Source organism: Rhipicephalus sanguineus, chromosome 8, assembly GCF_013339695.2.
Source record: "Rhipicephalus sanguineus isolate Rsan-2018 chromosome 8, BIME_Rsan_1.4, whole genome shotgun sequence".
NCBI lineage: Eukaryota > Metazoa > Arthropoda > Arachnida > Ixodida > Ixodidae > Rhipicephalus > Rhipicephalus sanguineus.
In genome coordinates, this window is record NC_051183.1 from 61,445,307 (window position 1) to 61,462,099 (window position 16,793).

General features: G+C 44.8%; 2 protein-coding genes across 3 annotated transcripts in view; one reads left to right on the forward strand and one right to left on the reverse strand.

The window, feature by feature from the left end:
* LOC119402010 (small VCP/p97-interacting protein) lies at positions 1-1,065 on the forward strand. Its single transcript, XM_037669043.2, has 3 exons — positions 1-183; positions 313-471; positions 887-1,065. The coding sequence occupies exons 1-3, from the start codon at positions 115-117 to the stop codon at positions 899-901; spliced, it is 243 nt and encodes an 80-aa protein (XP_037524971.1). The 5' UTR covers positions 1-114; the 3' UTR covers positions 902-1,065.
* LOC119402009 (menin-like) overlaps positions 833-16,793 on the reverse strand; it is a 57,766-nt gene continuing 41,805 nt past the window's right edge. For both annotated transcript variants that reach the window (XR_007417129.1, XM_037669042.2), the window contains one exon: positions 833-14,626. Coding sequence is in view for 1 of the 2 variants with exons in the window: in XM_037669042.2 (XP_037524970.2) it covers positions 14,607-14,626 (20 nt within the window). In the remaining variant the exon portion in view is untranslated. The remainder of the gene's footprint in view (positions 14,627-16,793) is intronic.

Here is a 16,793-nt window from a genome sequence, read left to right on the forward strand (position 1 = left end):
TCGAGCAACGCTCACCGGCAGCTGTGGGGCTTGTTTACATACGCGCGTAGGGGCAAGGCGAAATCCCAGGCTAAAACTGCCGGCATATACCTTGCTGCCGGTCCCAATCCAGTCATGGGGATCTGCATGAGCTGCTTCAAAGGTTCGGGCGCCGACATAACTACACCCCAAGGAGTTGATGCGGTACGACAACCCATCTTTAACGCGTTTTCAGTGACCGCAGTGTTGACTGTTCAGGTGCACGCATATGATCGCGTTTAGTTGCCGGATGTTTTGCTGTGGTATGATGCATCGATCGTTGACGCTGCGCAGACCGTGAAGCGGCAACAGATGGCCGAAGCCGCGGAACGAAGGCTCAAGGAGCAAGAGCACAGGGGAATCAAGGATCCCGAGAAAGTGAAGAGGCAACAGCAAAAGCGAGACGAGCTCGAACAAATTGCGGCCACTGGTCCTGGCGAAGCGAATTTGCGGGTAATTACTTTACAAGACTGCGCTGATACTTGACTGCAACGTATACCGCTGTTGAATGCCTGCTCGCTACGATTATTTTCTGCATACTGAGTGATTTAAATGCCGATAGCACTCCTAGGCTATGGGACGAATTGCATTATGTTTTCATTGCACGGAACTATTCCACTTGATAAACTAACTGCCCACCATGATCGCATCATCTTTCGCCGCGCCTTAAATTCCAACCGCGTTTTGTTTCATAAGAGTCTCCGCTTATATGTGCAGCCACTAAACAAAACCTAAATGTGCACTACAACGTACACCCGGATATAGCGTACGTGTGCATAATACGAATAGACGCGAGTGAGTGAATCGACACCAGTTTCAAATACTGACCAGACATATTTTATTTGTTTTTCTTTTCTTCTTTTTCCAGTGGCAAGTCCGATGAGCACTCGGCACCCAACTTAATTACCACATGTAAGAAAAAAAAGAGGAACCGTGTTAACCGGAGAAACTGTGTTTTGAGTGTTGTGCAACTGTGCGTGAATATTTCTGTATAACTTTCAAATCAAAATAAATGTTGCTGTACAGAGAAAAAAAACTAAACAAAAGCTATTGCATAATATATCTGTCTTGTGTGAAAAAGAATGGAAAAAGAGAACAAGGGTACTATTCTTGGCAATGTTGAATTCTGCCATATTGTCAAATTCTGTAATGGCGACATTTTAAACTAGTCAGAAAGGACGTAGCAGCCCTCTCAGCCAATCGGAGCTGACAAGATGGCGCATCTGGCAACATGGCGGAATTCGCCAGTGTGCAGAATGGCAACCCTGGTCAGTGTGGACAAACTACCAAATTCTGCCAGTAAGAGAAAAACACACACGCGAAAGTAGAGCCAAAACATGACTTGCACTTTTTTCACTCCGTACATGCATGCATACATGATCAATGACAGCTGTAAATTGTGAACCAAAGATATACACTGACTACCCACATGGTTTTATGTACAAAATAAGTGATACATTAGGTGCACATGCATTGAGAGAACACACTACGTGCATCAAGGAAGAAGAAAAGAAAGTACACACACACCGACTTTGACAACATTGGTCTTTTTTCCATTCGGAAAATAAACAGAGAAAAAAAGCTGGGCGACTCATAGAGCCATTAGTAATATTTCGCTAATGTCAATCGATTTGACCTCGTCCACAAACATTGAACACAGAGCACAAACAGTGATGACTCTGTCAAAAATGGAAAACCTGGCTTGCAGTGATGCAACGCCGAAATGCTTGAAAACTGGCACTCTGACTACTCCGTAAAATGCAAAATTACACTTGCAAAGCAAACTGCTAGGATAATCGATCTATAATCACTTGAGACATGAAAACAACCTGTAGACAAAATACATCGTGCAGTGCGAAGACGATACCAATATCAAGGTGACCAAAATGAAGTTGTGAGTATTCCAAACAGCTTTCTTTCTTCATTTTTTTTTTAGAGGAGCCAATAGATTAGCAGTACATGCAATGTGATGTCTCCTCATGCCAATTAAGTGTTGTAAAAAAAAAATTAAGAACAACAGATAATATAGTATAACATTTTCTGGTGCGTTATCTGTGCCAGTTTCACAAATGCTTTTACAAAAGTGTTTCCATAAAAAAGAAAAAAAAGCTGCATTAAATGCAGAAATGGTGATTGAGAAGTCGACCCAAGCCTCAAAGAGTGAGGCATAAGGTGAACTGTGCTTATGCAAGATCAAACGTTGGGCTGACACTTGGGTTGTTTGAGATATCGACAGTTGGTGGAAAGATAGTAGTAGGTTAACGAAGAACGAAAGAACATGGATATAAGAAAAGTAGATCTGAAATCCTTATCGCTAATGTCGGACTTCAATGAATGTATTATAATTATAACCCCATCACAAAATCGCATCAGACACACCAATACCTTTGGTATACCAGACTTCCAGTATAAGCCTGTATTCATCACGTGTTCACATCAAACAGCAACACTTGTAGAATTCGTTATATCCGGAAATTCGTAATATCCGAAACTTCGCTATATCCATGTTTGATGAGTTCAGAAGACAGAGTCGGACGTAACAAAGGTATTTTTGTGCTGGATACGACTTTGCTGTAATGAGGTCAGACTATTTACAAGCGCGTTTTTTTTTTTTTTAACAAAAAGCAGAACCGGTTTCTACAGATCAAAGATCAGAGCAGGAGACGAAAAAAAAAAACATCACAGTTTCTCTCTCTACAGGGGGGAATCGACCTTGTAAGGTAGAAGTGGTTGGGAGGGTGGGGGGGGGGGATGCGACAGGCTGAAGCGTTTTCAGCACCCCCAGGAAAAGTGTGTGCGCGGTTTGTGGACTTGCATAGCTCTGACATGTGAGTTAGACACACACTAAACAGGCGATATGCACAAGCCGACAACCGCTACGACTACGCGTACATCTCCACTCGAGGAACGGCAACGGAGGGGACACCACCCGAAAAACTCGCAGCAAAAGCGGGCCACGCCATTGACTCTCGGATCACATTGCGTGACGCAAAATGTCAACGCCATCTCGCGCTTCCAAGATAATTTTTTTCCTTTGGCCGTGCGGAACTTGTAAAGCTCGTGAGGGACCGCTCCGTGACCTCCTGAAGCAAGAACCTCTGCCCGAACCCCGGCTTCCACGTTGAAAAACGAAAAACCCATGGCCGTCCTTCAAACGAACCTGGAATATTTCACTGTTCCACTCACAAAGCATTGGCACGGGCAAGCTCAAAGCTAAGAGGCGAGAGTGGGGACGAGATGTCATGGCAACCAATTCCTTTAAGAAAATCTCGCCCATTCGATCAATGTGCTGTTCACTATAGTTTACATCTAGTGGTGATCCTCAACCCAAGATCAATGTTCCCAGGAGCATGCCAGCATGAAACTTAATTTGTCTCAAAACCAAGCCCTGACCAGAACGGCCGTCCAGCCCCTATCGCTTCCGCATATTGTGTAATGCTGTTTTGTTTGTTAGTAGCCTGTAATACATAAGCTATGGTGTACTTTTGTAGTCCTACTCGTCTTTGTAATGCTTTAACCCTAGAGTAAGTAGTTTCTGTGATACAGGCAGTCGATTCAGTTTTCCAACAAGCATATCACAGTGTTCCTTGTATGTCTCAAATCTCGATTGTTAGTGCTTCCCACTTCATAAAATCCACTGAGCATCGTGCTCAGCCAATACAAAGATGAATGCACTAATTTGGTACCAAAGGCAATTTACAGCATTACCACAGACAAAACGACTGCATGAGTTTGTTTTCTTGAGTGGCAATGTAGACATGCTTCTAGAGAGCCTCGGTCCTGCCCTTCAAAACAATCTCGCTGAAAATCACGCAATTAAAATTGCAAATTAGCCTTTTCTTTGACCAGCCTATCATGCTTTGAAAAGGTCACAGAAGTTCAAACCCACAATGCCCAGGTAAGGATTATGAACTAAGGCATTTTCCTTCTCATGTGAAGTGGGGTTCGGGCTAAGCAACGTAAAACGCTCTGCTCTGCATAAATGCTCGCAATCGTGAAATGCAACTCGACACAGCCTCCTCACACACACTGGTACACACGTCTGACTACAACGTGACCATGACAGATGCAATGTACAGCTCACAAGAACCGACGTATTTCGTATGGAGTACGCACAGCTTGGAGTTGGGCCTCCCTCGCAAGAAACAAGTAACAAGCGAAAAATATACGAGCCACTAAACATTCAACAGATAGATAGGCTACTTCTCTAGCATGCTATGTACAGTGGTACTTTGGTGGCACACTCTACCGGTCGAGCCATCTCCTCAACAAGTCGAGATCTTTTCAAATACACCCGAAGCATTCGAAATGCCCGGCACTGTTACCTTCGCTCTAACGGAACTCCTAGTCAAGCTACAAGTCTGCTACCGCTGAAAGTATGTTCCTTCGTTTGGAATGAGGGTTGTCATAACAAGTGCAGAGGTTCGGTAAATCCGAGTAAGTATCCTCGCTCGTCTTATGGAACATTATCACTTCTACTCCTTGGGTAACATGCTCGTTTGTTTACATTCACAAACACGATTGCTTCAACAAGCCTGAGTCCCAATTTACAATACGTCAAATGCCGGATGTCATGACAAAACGTGACGTGATGGCATCACGTCACGGTCACATTATACTATGTTTTATCCCGGCTTTGTCTTTGAAAATGAGACACAGGGGACATTGAGAACATCGGCTAATGTCACTGGCATGCCGTTTAGAAGAATCTAGTGAAAAAATGCTGTCTCACGACAGACACTGATGCCCTGATTCAGTGTTTTGTCGGTGAGGAGAATCGGGCCCAACACCAAATGGGCTGGCATTTATGGCCAACGGCATTGATAACATAGTATCAGGTATGCTGTCTTAAGCATGGTGCCAAGAATTTTGCAATGCATAGATGCTGCCACGTGCACGTGAAACGTAAGCGTACACATGAAACCTTGCAAGAGTGAATTCATTCTCAAAAGTGAAAAGACAAACAGGCATGTCTGAGCTATGTCATTTCAACCTTTGCCACTTTCAGTGCTTACACTACAAGCAAACTACAACACAAAACAAATTCTTATCACTTTCTGCGAGCCATACAATGTTTCAATTATTTGGGCTCATCTTAACCATCCGGTAAGCCAAGGAATAGGATGAAGCAAGCCTCCACATCCACCACAAAGACGAACCTGAGAGGAATTCCATTCGAGCGAGGGCACCGGCAAAACGCAGAACAGGCAGACGCAACAAACGAAAGCGGCCACGAACACCTGCTTTCTAACAAAAATATGGGCACACGTCGTCACAATTCTGTACAGCATATTGTGCATCACTTCTTGCATCAATCTGGAGGATAAACCTGGGAACTCGTCAATCACAGCGGCGGCGAAAATGCGGCCTCAACAACGACGATAATCCTTCCTCTCTCACGCGGAATAGACTTTCGACTGCATGCAACAAATACCCTTCACTTCAACAGCAGCGAGCGCGCGCTGAATAGCCAAAACTCGTTGTCACCATCGACAAATCGACACAACAGTTGACGTCCCGGCGACAGTGTTGAAAACCGAACCTTTGCAAACTTCCACAACAGCAACGGCTCTCAACAAACGTCAAGATTCTTTCCAGGAACTTTTTTTGCACACCGTAGTGACCGCAACTGCCATCCTCACAGAATATCTTCCAGCCTACGCAGACAGTGCCGGCTTCGCAACGCTAGGCTGTCGAGAACATTTTCCATATGTTGCGCGCAGCAATTTAAGCGCACTTTTGCAACGTCATGCACAGTCCTTGCAACAATACCGCACATAACTTGCTACAACTCTTACGATCCCTTTCTCCCACGCACAACCGTGCATCGACAAGAACAATTTTTGCACCGACAAGTCAACAGTGATGACACCTGTTTCACTGCTGCATAAACCCCAGAAGCGCACACTTCTGGATGTCCTAACAGACGTGACCACAAAAACTGTGGTAAGCCCAAGGAAACTGCGCATTCACACAGATACAAGCTCTTGCGTAAAGGTGCCAACCGCATGTTCATACAGTCGTGAAGCGAGTCCTAAAGAATTACAATCCAATAAAACAATCGTTGCGACTATTTTACGTACACACTTGCTCTTATAGTGAAGCGCACAGCTCTTGACAATGAAATGTCTTGCAGACTCTTTGGGGCTTCAATGTTCCATGAGCAGTACTAACTAGAGATATCTAGCTCACAAAAAAGTCATGACCCTGTCCATTCTCCGGTACACATTTCAAATGCCCTAAATGCACTAGCATCAAATGCAGCGGGGGAGTATGGGATAAAAATTTTTCGGACATTCTCTTGTAGACAAAAACAAAAGGCGCATGTTACAATCAGCCTACCTCGCCAAGCACTTGTTCAGTCTGCAGATCAACAGAAACTAACTCAAATTACGCTCGGATCAATAATTAGACAGCTCTCTGTCAGGTAATCTGAATTCTTGTCACCTGCATGGTCCTGTGCAGCAAAATATTTAAAACTCTCTTTTATGAAGTATCATCGGCTTATGAGCCTGTCTGCTGCCTCATTTTTCTAATTACGAGCATCTTGTAGCATTTTACTGATCTTTTACACCTGGCGTGTGGTCCTAATCAGGAGCTAGTGTCGTCAGAAGCACTAGGAATAGATATCGCTAAAGGTTGCTACACACATTCATAAATATCAATAAAATGAAAGTTTTATCGTAAGCTAAGCAAATAGCATTTTCTCTCTTGCTCCTAGGCCCATTCAATTCATTTGTCATCAATTCATTCAACTATAATTAATCATTTGATTAATGTTCTCCAAACACAGAGGCAGACCTCGTTGAACTGAAATCTATCGACGAGTAGTCCAAATTAAACAGTAATACTGTGACCTCATAATCTCCTTCCACATTAGTGCCACTACTGCCTTTACGGCATCGTCTCATTACGAACTCCGCATATACAAGTCGCGGAAAAAGTTTTTTTTTTATATAGGAGCATCGCTACCTACACGGTTCACGGTGAAAAAAAACTGTGGCCTATCAAAACGTGCTTTGAAACCTGCGCAGGCAGGTATAAACGGTACAAAATGCCTTTTTTTTTCTACATATGCTAATGCTACTAAATGCTAGTGCCAACCCTATTGGAGATATTGAAATGCCATGCTTGGAAAAAGCTAAACTGCTCGCACAATACAGCTGGCACAGCCTGCCACCAGTTTGCAGCTTGCAACGTCTGGCTACAGAGAGCATTTACAGGAATGGTAACATACACATTTTCGTAGTTGTAGTTGTAGATGCTTTAAAATTTCCTGCACGTACAAATGATTGACTCGGTAAATGCGGAGGCTAGGAAGCGCGAAACATTTTAAGTTTACATTAAATTTGTTGTTGCTTGTCAACATTACGGCAACGTCACGCCACGCCACAGAACCTCGTTGTGCAGATGGAAAGCTATGTGTGATGACTCTTTCCGATCGAAGTATTACCAAAATTGCTGCGCACATTTCTTTCAGCTTTGCACAAGTATGGCAGTTGCACCGATACACATTAATCGATCAAATCAATATGTCACGAATTGTGTGTACCATGTGAATCTGGTTTGCATAAAAAAGTGTTACACTGAGTTATACAGGACGCTTCTACACTAGCCGGCGTTGTTCTTGGTGTTCGATGGACCTTCGTTTAACGTGAAGCAAAATGGCTATTCTGAAACTTCCTCACGCGGCACTAAAAGCAAACACTACGTTAGGCCAGACTACTGTATAAAACTGGCTCAGGAAACGTTAGTTAAAGAAGCAGTGATTCAGTAAAGCTAGTCTCAATGCAGAATTTTGGAGTTATTTCTAGCCGATTTCAACCATACTAGTTGAGAAGGCATGCACAGGCATTTTTTTTTTTAGTGCTCTCTAAGAAAGACGGTTTTGCAGAATGGAAATCAGCCCCTAGGAGCTAAGCTCTTTATCATAGCACTTGGTTAGCGTGCTTGGCCCCGAATAATGCGAAGTCAGCCGGCAGTAGCTTAAGTACTTTAAGTACTCTGACGTGCCAGCCTAAACTTCAGCATTTCAAGTGCACACTTCTCCCAATTCAAGCGAGCCGACAGTCGGCCCTCTTCTGGACCCTCTAATGGCGCCACGGGCATGTCACGCACCACTTCTGGCGGAGTTAGCACTACCACACACCAAGCCTTGCGAGCGACATAGATGGTTTACTGCAGACATCGACAGTTGCCAGTTCCAACGTTCCCGGTGGAGTCTACTGAATGCCAAACGTAGCAAAATCTTAAACCGTACCAAGAGCCTGGTTTCAAAGTGAAGATACAGAAGAGTCTTCATGCAATGTTTGACATTTGAAATGCAAGTGGATCGCAGAGGTGTCATTACCATTGAGGGAAGTAACACAACAAATGTGCGACCTGAAAAGCATGGCTCATTCATATGACCTCAGAGATAAACAGAGCTGAAACACCTTGGAGGTGGCATGCCTCCTCATTGAAACCTTCCGTACGCATTCCAATTCCATACGTTGTCCGTAAAATTAATATGGACATTTAATGAAATTTTAGGAATCTGCATATACTTTAAAATATACGGAAATCATACGGACCTTGTGGAATGTCATACGGAAGATTTCAATGCAGCCACACCTATGTCATATGGACTACAACCAGGTGCACGCATCATCTGTTTAGGCGCTGTTCGAAGGCAGCTAGCATTACTACACCATTCCTATCCATTACCTACACTTAAACATTACCATTATACTGCACTATTACCAACATTGTGGCCCTGCCAAGATTGCTTTGGTGGCATCACTCGTAAAGAATTTAGCTAAAGATTTTCATCGCAGATGACCATGAACAGTATTGCGACCTTCTGAGGATAAGCAACCGAAACACTGCGTTGACAGAAACCCGACAGCAAGATGGCATGAATCCCAAGTCAAAGTAAACTGAGAGAGCCAAGTTTCAGATTTCTAGGCCAACATTTCAACAAAGGCACAACGGAGCTTTTATGAAATCGTGTAAGGTGCACTGAAAAGGTGGTAGTGCAAGTGAGTGGCTATCGGCATGGCAAAACCGCAATACACAATCTGCAAGTGACAACATGCCGACAGCAAGTATGTCGGTGCCGTTTCCATTCCTCACACTTGAGGTTAGTTCAGCAGGCAGCTGGTGCTGGGAAACCAACAACGGCTGACCATCAACTGAACGTAACATGGAAAGATCGTCGCACAGATTTACCGTGATTCAAGCAACGTTGTTAAAGGGACACTAAAGGCAAATGTAAAGTCGACGTTGATTGTTGAAATAGCATTCCAGAGACCTCGTAGTGCTTGTTTCATGCCAAGGAAATGCTTATTTTGAATGAAAATAACGTTTCAGTGGTCCACACGGCGTTAACGCACTTCAAATCGCGTGCCTGAAAAGGCCTCCTGACGTGGCATTTGCCTTGTCCAATGTTGCCTGCCTTTACTGCCCAGCAGCCGACGCTGTGGCTTCTGCCCTGAAGGGCACATTACACAATATCACATGGACATGGCATTTTGTTGAAGTTTCCGCTAAAGCGACTTTCGTGAGCGTGCAAGGCACATGCAGCAGTACACGATAACAAAACTACCATTGAAACACGACCATGTGAGCGGAGCGAAGCCCGGCGAAAATGGAACTTCTGCACTAACCGTGCCGTTCTCCACTGTAACATCAAGCTTTTTCCATGTACAAGCAGCATTTCATTACGTCTTGCAATGCTCGGGATGTTTTTTTTTTACTATAAGTAGCTTGAATACTACTGATAATTTATACTAAGGACTCTTGACGTCATCGGGCTCATCCCAAAACGTCCCACTGGTGGCGCATATAGTGTCCTACATTTACCTTAATTTGTCAATTACTAGAGCACTGCTATTGATAATAATGACGTATTAGACATTGCCAAACACTGACCTTTCATTCTGACATAAATTTTTATTCGAGCTTAGTGTCCCTTTAACTACCAACCTTCCCCTACACTTCTAACACGACAACAGTCCAGCACTCTTGGTGTTTGTCCTTTGCAGCAGTACCACATATTGCGATTCTGCCATGGTCGCCAATCGCTCAAGATAAATACTCTTTGTTGCCACTGAACTCAAACGGCATGTACGTTCAATGTGGTCTCAAATATTCTGGTTCGTAATTGTCTACTGTTAAATAGATGGGTTATACCTATACTGGTGGGTTTTTTTTTAGTTCCGTAAAGTTTATCACAATTTCACTGCTTCATCTGAAAGCATTTTTTTACGTCAAGGTTCCTGCCACTTGTCTAACTTTTGCAGTGACATTTCTGCAGAGATAAAAGTGACTACCCTATAAGATTCTTTGGAAATGCAATTGACATAAGTCACAGGTCTTAAGGAGCACTAAAAAGAAACAGGAACTTTCTCTTTTGCACTTTAATGGTAAATTATCCCATTAAAATCACAGTCGTGCCGTTCTTAATAAAATAAATAATTTTAAAAAAATGAGAGGTAGGTGCTCATACGACTTCAAATATCCCGCACTAGATGTTTGCGGTGTCGAAGATAGCAAACGCAGCACCGCTGCAATTAGTCAAGAGCTATTCATCGTTGTTATAAAAACGCAAAATGAAATACAGCATACAAGAACTGCAATTGACAATCGGACACCTTGCCTTCTGCAAAAAGACGCGAGGCTTCACTTTCCGGCGGTGTTACAGGCACCTTGCTGTGGTACCAGAAACTCCTGCAACGCAAGCATCAATCATCATTTTGTGCTCCGTTTGGCTGAAGCCGCGAAAACGCAATCCTGCATCCCTGGAAAGATCTTCATTGCAAGGTTCGGCATTGGCAACAACATCAATCGCAGCGAACGCGGAAGCAGTGGCCAAATTATTGTGGCAATCTCCAATTCATTTAAGGCAATGAAGCCTGCAGCAACATTGGTTTAACGCCGAATTTGCACCGAGATAAATTGAAGACATAATTGGTCGTTGGTTACGAATTTCTCAACTAATGTCGTATTTTTGCACTGGACAAAAGCTGTATGCATTCCTTAAGGCCCTTCTTTCATTCCAACTGAACTTCCTGTTTCTCTTTAGTGTCCCTTTAAGCCTTAACTACACCAAGTGAGCTTTCGGGCACTCCGTTAATGTGCACCTATCTACTACTTTCCCCATTTAAAAAGATTTTTTTTTTACACCCTTAAAGGGACTGACAACCACTTTTTAGGGCACCTATTTTCTTTAGCGCAACAAAAAGCTAACTGGTCAGAGTGTCTAGCCACGGAATGGAAACGGGGAAAATGCCGCGAAACATTTTTAATACGAATTTTTCTATCTGTGCCGAATATGAAGTCTTATACACACTTCACAACACATGCTGCAAACAATGAGCGCGAGAGCGGTTCGTGTTCGAGTGGCAGTTTACTGCGCATGCGTGCACTCCATGCGCATGCGCTGCGGCTCGACCGGGGCCACTGGCAGCCGCGAAGGCAGCGCCGCTTCTCACTCTGCAACTCCTCTTACCTCATAGGCAGTAGAGAACAGAGCGGGGATAGATAATAATATACATACTCTAACTTTGAGGACCAATTATGGCGCGCATGACAGCATCAGACTAAGTGACTACATCAAAGTTACTGACTTCATAATCCAGCTTCAAGGCTCTTCCGCTAGGCTGCACAACCTACAGGTTTGTGTTACCTTTAAGCACAATTTAAAAATATAAATCCTACTCACAACGCGAAAAGGATGCTGGAATCTGTCACTATATTTCCCGGTCTTTTCATTTCTACCAGGATCTAATCACACGTTGTGCTCAGTTGTCGGTCCCTTTAAGCTGTCGTCTCACAGTTATCACCACATAGTGTGCACGCATTGGAGATTAAAGCAGAAAGAAGCCTACGCTTCGTTAAATTCATTAGTGTGCTTCATTCCTCAATCTCATGTTCATAGCGCAAAATAGTATGAATCCTTACATTATTTTAAATTCCCTAGCACATGAAAGAAAAGTGGTCTGGTAGGTGTGTTATGCCTTTCTTACCACAAGCACTGACCATAGCCTGACCAAATGTAAAAGTCAAATGCAAGCGTTACCAGCACAACGCAAGCCAGATGCCAACGTGGGAGATAGCGATAGAGAAAAGTTAGATCTCCATGGTATTAGATCAAGAAAAGAATGAGCGCTCCTAAAATACAGTGCCCAATATAAATATGTCTCGAGATGTGAATGTTGGTGCAAACTGCGATACAACTACATCAAAGAAACAGCGTGCGAGTGCTCCCATCACCAAAACTACCACAGGTGCTTCATAACGTTGTAAAATTTTCTTTTCTAAATTGACGCAAGAATAAACTCGAGGAACTTAAGAAAAACATCGAAACAAACGTTCCCAAGCCTGTACTAAACCATAGCAGCTTTACATATTCGAGAAAAGAAAACAAAGAAGGCTCATCATACCCGAAAACGAGGTGTAAAAATCATTTAGCTTCTCCCGAGAAAGAAAAAAAATTTGAGACGGAATTAAATTACCCACGCACGAAAACGCGCAAAATGACCATGCTCGACTAGAAGTCAACCAAAGATAAGACCACAAGTTATGTACATATATACACACACATAAACCTCACATGTATACCGTGACATCTGACTTGTCACTGCGCGTGTTGTCACAAGGCTAAGCTCCGCGAGGTTGATGAGGAATAAAGTTGCAAACAGCTGCATACAAGCAGCGCAACCTCATCATCTCTCTCTTCAAACGCGTATCCGCCGCATCTAGCGTGTGCCTATTGCAAAGGCAATTCCTGTACAGTGACCCGTGTTTTTCTCTGAACAACCGCTTCGTCTTCTCCATGCCCTTGTAACAACGTTGCATTTCTTTCTTTCGCATAGTTTAATATATGCTTATTACCTTTACTAACTGGCTCTACGCCATTAACGAAAGACCACTGTTGTACGTGAACCTTGTATGAAATGTTCACGTTGTAGGTGAATGTACAACGTTGACGTACAATGTTCACGTAAGCAAACGTTTTACGAAACGCATCAGACTGCTGCAGATTTTACAGACAACAACGCAGGTTGTTTCATGGACTGAGGCGAGCTGTGAGATACAAACGTCCAAGGTTTAGGTGATACCAAAACAGTGGCAAGCCCAAAACTCTTCTTTTACCAAGTCTCGAGAATAAAAACGTGCATCTCCGTACAACCTTGGGGCTTACCATTCAGTTTCTTATAGGCAATAAAGCTTTCGCAAATGCAAGCCATGTGACATAGATAAGGAGCAATGAATGCTTTATAAGCACTCAGTGCTATCGATAACAGTAGTGCAGGAATCGCACTACATCGTAGGCTGAGCTCTAGCACTACACCGTAGGCTGTGCTCTACGCAGCCTGCATGCTGCCGAATTCTGGGAAATGTCGTAAGCAGTGCCCCTCCCCAGTCTTGTGCGTCCAGCATTCAAAATGACGCGAGGCAAAGCGCACCTGAGTAACGCACGAGGAATAAATCCTAGGGATGCAGAACTGGCTGCTGCGGTGCTCTCTAAATGTGGAGCTGACTACATATGTGCGACGTAAACGGAATGAAGGGGGGGGGGGAATCTAAAAATGGCTTAAAGCTTCGTACCGGGCATTCACGTTTGACAAAAGAACGCTTAAATAACACCCACGTCTCGGTTCAACAAAAAGATGTGTATACTACAACAGTGCGTGAATTGGGGGGCCTCTTCAACGTTGTTCAAGGTGCCGCCCCTGATGAAGTTCAAATACGGTTGAACCTGCGGTCTGTACATGCAAAAAAAAGAATGACAATAAAAATAAAATGGGAAGGGGAACGAAAACACCCTCTCTTTCCAACCTTTAAACAACATTAACCAACACAAAACAAAGTGTTGGTGCAACCAACAATACCACAAGGTTCACGCTGTGGCGCAAGACCCCATCAACACACAAAAAAAAATACAATTCCACAATTGCTGACCTAACAAATCGATCTAAAACATTTCACACACTGCAGCGACAACACATCTCAAAACATGGCGCCACCTGCGCTTGCGCACCAATGTGATCGAGCATTTCAAGCAAAGGCGACCCGCAGGCCACACAGGGTGACCCGCAGGCCACACAGGGTGACCCGCAGGCCACATAGGGCGGCCCACAGGCCACATAGGGCAGCAGCAAATGGGGAACGAGTGCCACAGTACTGAGGAGCCACAGCGAGAAATGCCAAGCCAAAGAGCTTTCGCAATTTCAGGTAGGGCACTGCGCCGTTAAAAACCAACGGGATTGCGAACGTGTCTGCAGATGGCGTTGAGTGCAAACAGACGAAGAGTTGTCGCTTAGCAGTGAAGAACCAAGACAATGGGGAGGGCTTCAGCAGCAATAGCGAAGTCTGACATTCGGGCTTCTCATTCTCTGCGCGTCCTCTTGGAGTGTCGCGTCGTGGGCTCGTGGGGTCCGCCGGCCGGATTGGATTGGCCCCGCTTGACCACTTGGACCTGCGATTGAGCCGTGAGCTGCAGCTGGATTGCCGAGGTGTTCAGTTTCTCCGCGAGGAGGAGGTCCTTGAGGCCCGCCATCTTTTGACTCGACAGCGTGACGGTTGCCACGCCATTGTCACCGCTACTCCGGCTGCCCGACTTCTGTACAGGAAGAAAAACAAGCGATGGACACATTATAACGCACAGCATTATTTGACAAGTCGGTCCGAGAAATCGGTCTGTCCATCTGTGGCCAAAGAAAATGTGGGCCTATCCCAGATATTGTGCAACACCGGCTCAAACCCTCAGTGGCGGTAAACCCAACATTCCAACAGTGCCCCACCAGGCTGAACCGCGGCCCGGTACTGACACCTTTCCTAGAACAGGGGTAGAATGCACTGCCCACAGTGTGCACGCTTGATAGCGGCTCGCAAGCATGGTGTGACGACACTTACCTATGTGCCATACTTTGGCACACACAGACCTGTTCTCGGTACACTGGGGCCAAACAGGTACAAAAGGAAACAAGACCACATGTGCATATATACATGTACATTTCCTGTCTTTAAGACCATACATACGTGCAAACATCACTCTTTTCACGACACGTAAAAATCTCAACTAGAACAAGCTGTAAAAAAAAAGATGGTTAAGCTTCGCCTTTAAAAGTGGTATGCGATAGCGCTATTGGGCCCTGTTTGCAGTGCTTTCTCATGCCCTTGCCGTACTTTGCTTCTCGGTAGACACCTCGGGGGCTATTTTGTATGTGTTCTGTGACAGAACGGAACGAAACGTCATGAGAGGACGAGGGGGAGCTGCACGAGATTGGTCGAAGCTCGTTTGATGGTCAGACGTGAGAACAGCAACCGAAAATGGCAGTGCTGTCAACCATTTTGGCAAAGAATGGGCACAGAATGGACGGAGACACAATTATGTCTGGAAGAACGGATACAGAACAGTTTCCTGACGACTTGGATTGGATCGAAACGGAAGTGCTGTGGCTGGATAATCGAATTAGCCTGCTTTGTGTCTGGCTTACTCCAATGCCGTGCCGACAGTTTGAGAAAATCGCAACCACCAGCCCCCCACCACCAAACGACTCGTCAAATTGCGACACCACCTAGCGCCCACTAACACAAATAAATTGTTAAAGCCATCGCGCTCTTCAATTTCAAGCTTTGAAAAACAACGCCTGCCAATATTGATGTTCAGCTATAATAATTCTATATTTCTTTATGCATTGAAAACTTTCTGAATTCCCTCAGCTTGCCTGCTGGCTGTTTCCTCCCTCTCGTCCTCTGGTGATGTTCGTTCCGTTCTGTGACAGAATGCGCACAAAATAGCCCCCCTCAACTGTGCCGTTGGTGAAGGAACATCTGTGTACGATACACTCGCCATAATAAACTCACCTAGGGCACTGCTGCAAGTAGTTAAGAAATACCCACTACGCGTCTGTAAGGCAACACGTGCACCTACATAGCAGCACACTTTGTTGATGATGTGGATGATGATGACGATAAGAATTAATTATTGCTAAGGCCTTTGTAATGGGTGGGCAGCTTTAAACCACCCACTTGCTACGCAATTCACGGGTGTGACCCCTGGTGCGACTCTACGCTTCTGCCATGCAATATTACATCTCTTAACGTGACCCCTCGCCTGACATGATGCCTGTATGGGGTCTTTTTGCGAAGCAGTTTCAAGCACTGCCGCATTCAGACTAGGACAAAACTTGCACCTGCATTTTAACACGAAAGTGTTTCATGCCGGGCTCCGCCAAGAATTGATGCATGTCATTTCTGTCACAGAAATGATGTTCATAAAAGGGCACGTGGGTAACTCAGAAAGAAATTCAGAATAAAAGTTCGACCAAGTTACCTGACTGAGGAATCAACCCTCTGACTCCACGACTTTCGAGCACAGAGGTGCGATGTGCTGACTGCTATGCCAAAAATCTAAACAGGTTTCTCGTTGCGAATGCATCATGTATGCTTGCCGCCTTGGCAGGGATGGTGCTGCCATCTATAGTCGGGTACAACTTTAGAAAAAAGGAGAGGCCCCGCCCATATGACCGAAGCGCGGCAGCCGATTGCCTCCGCGGCAAAGAAATAGTCCCGCTTCTTCTCCTTGAGCGGAGGCACCGGCCGTCCGGCTCGTGACGTCAGTCTAGAGCGCGCGCCCATTGGTGGAAGCGCGTGTGCATCCGCCTTTGAGGTGCAAATGCCGCTTTTTTCTAAAGTTGTACCCGACTATAGGAGCGGTGCACCAAAGTACTACGCCGAAGTGCTGCGAGAGCGTGTCGATGCGGCACAGTCATAGCTGTGTTAGA

Coding starts and splice junctions, on each gene's coding strand:
- LOC119402010 (XM_037669043.2), top strand. CDS start 115: ATGGGGATCTGCATGAGCTGCTTCAAAGGTTCGGGCGCCGACATAACT. Junction 184..312: donor CACCCCAAGGAGTTGATGCG/GTACGACAACCC, acceptor GACGCTGCGCAG/ACCGTGAAGCGGCAACAGAT.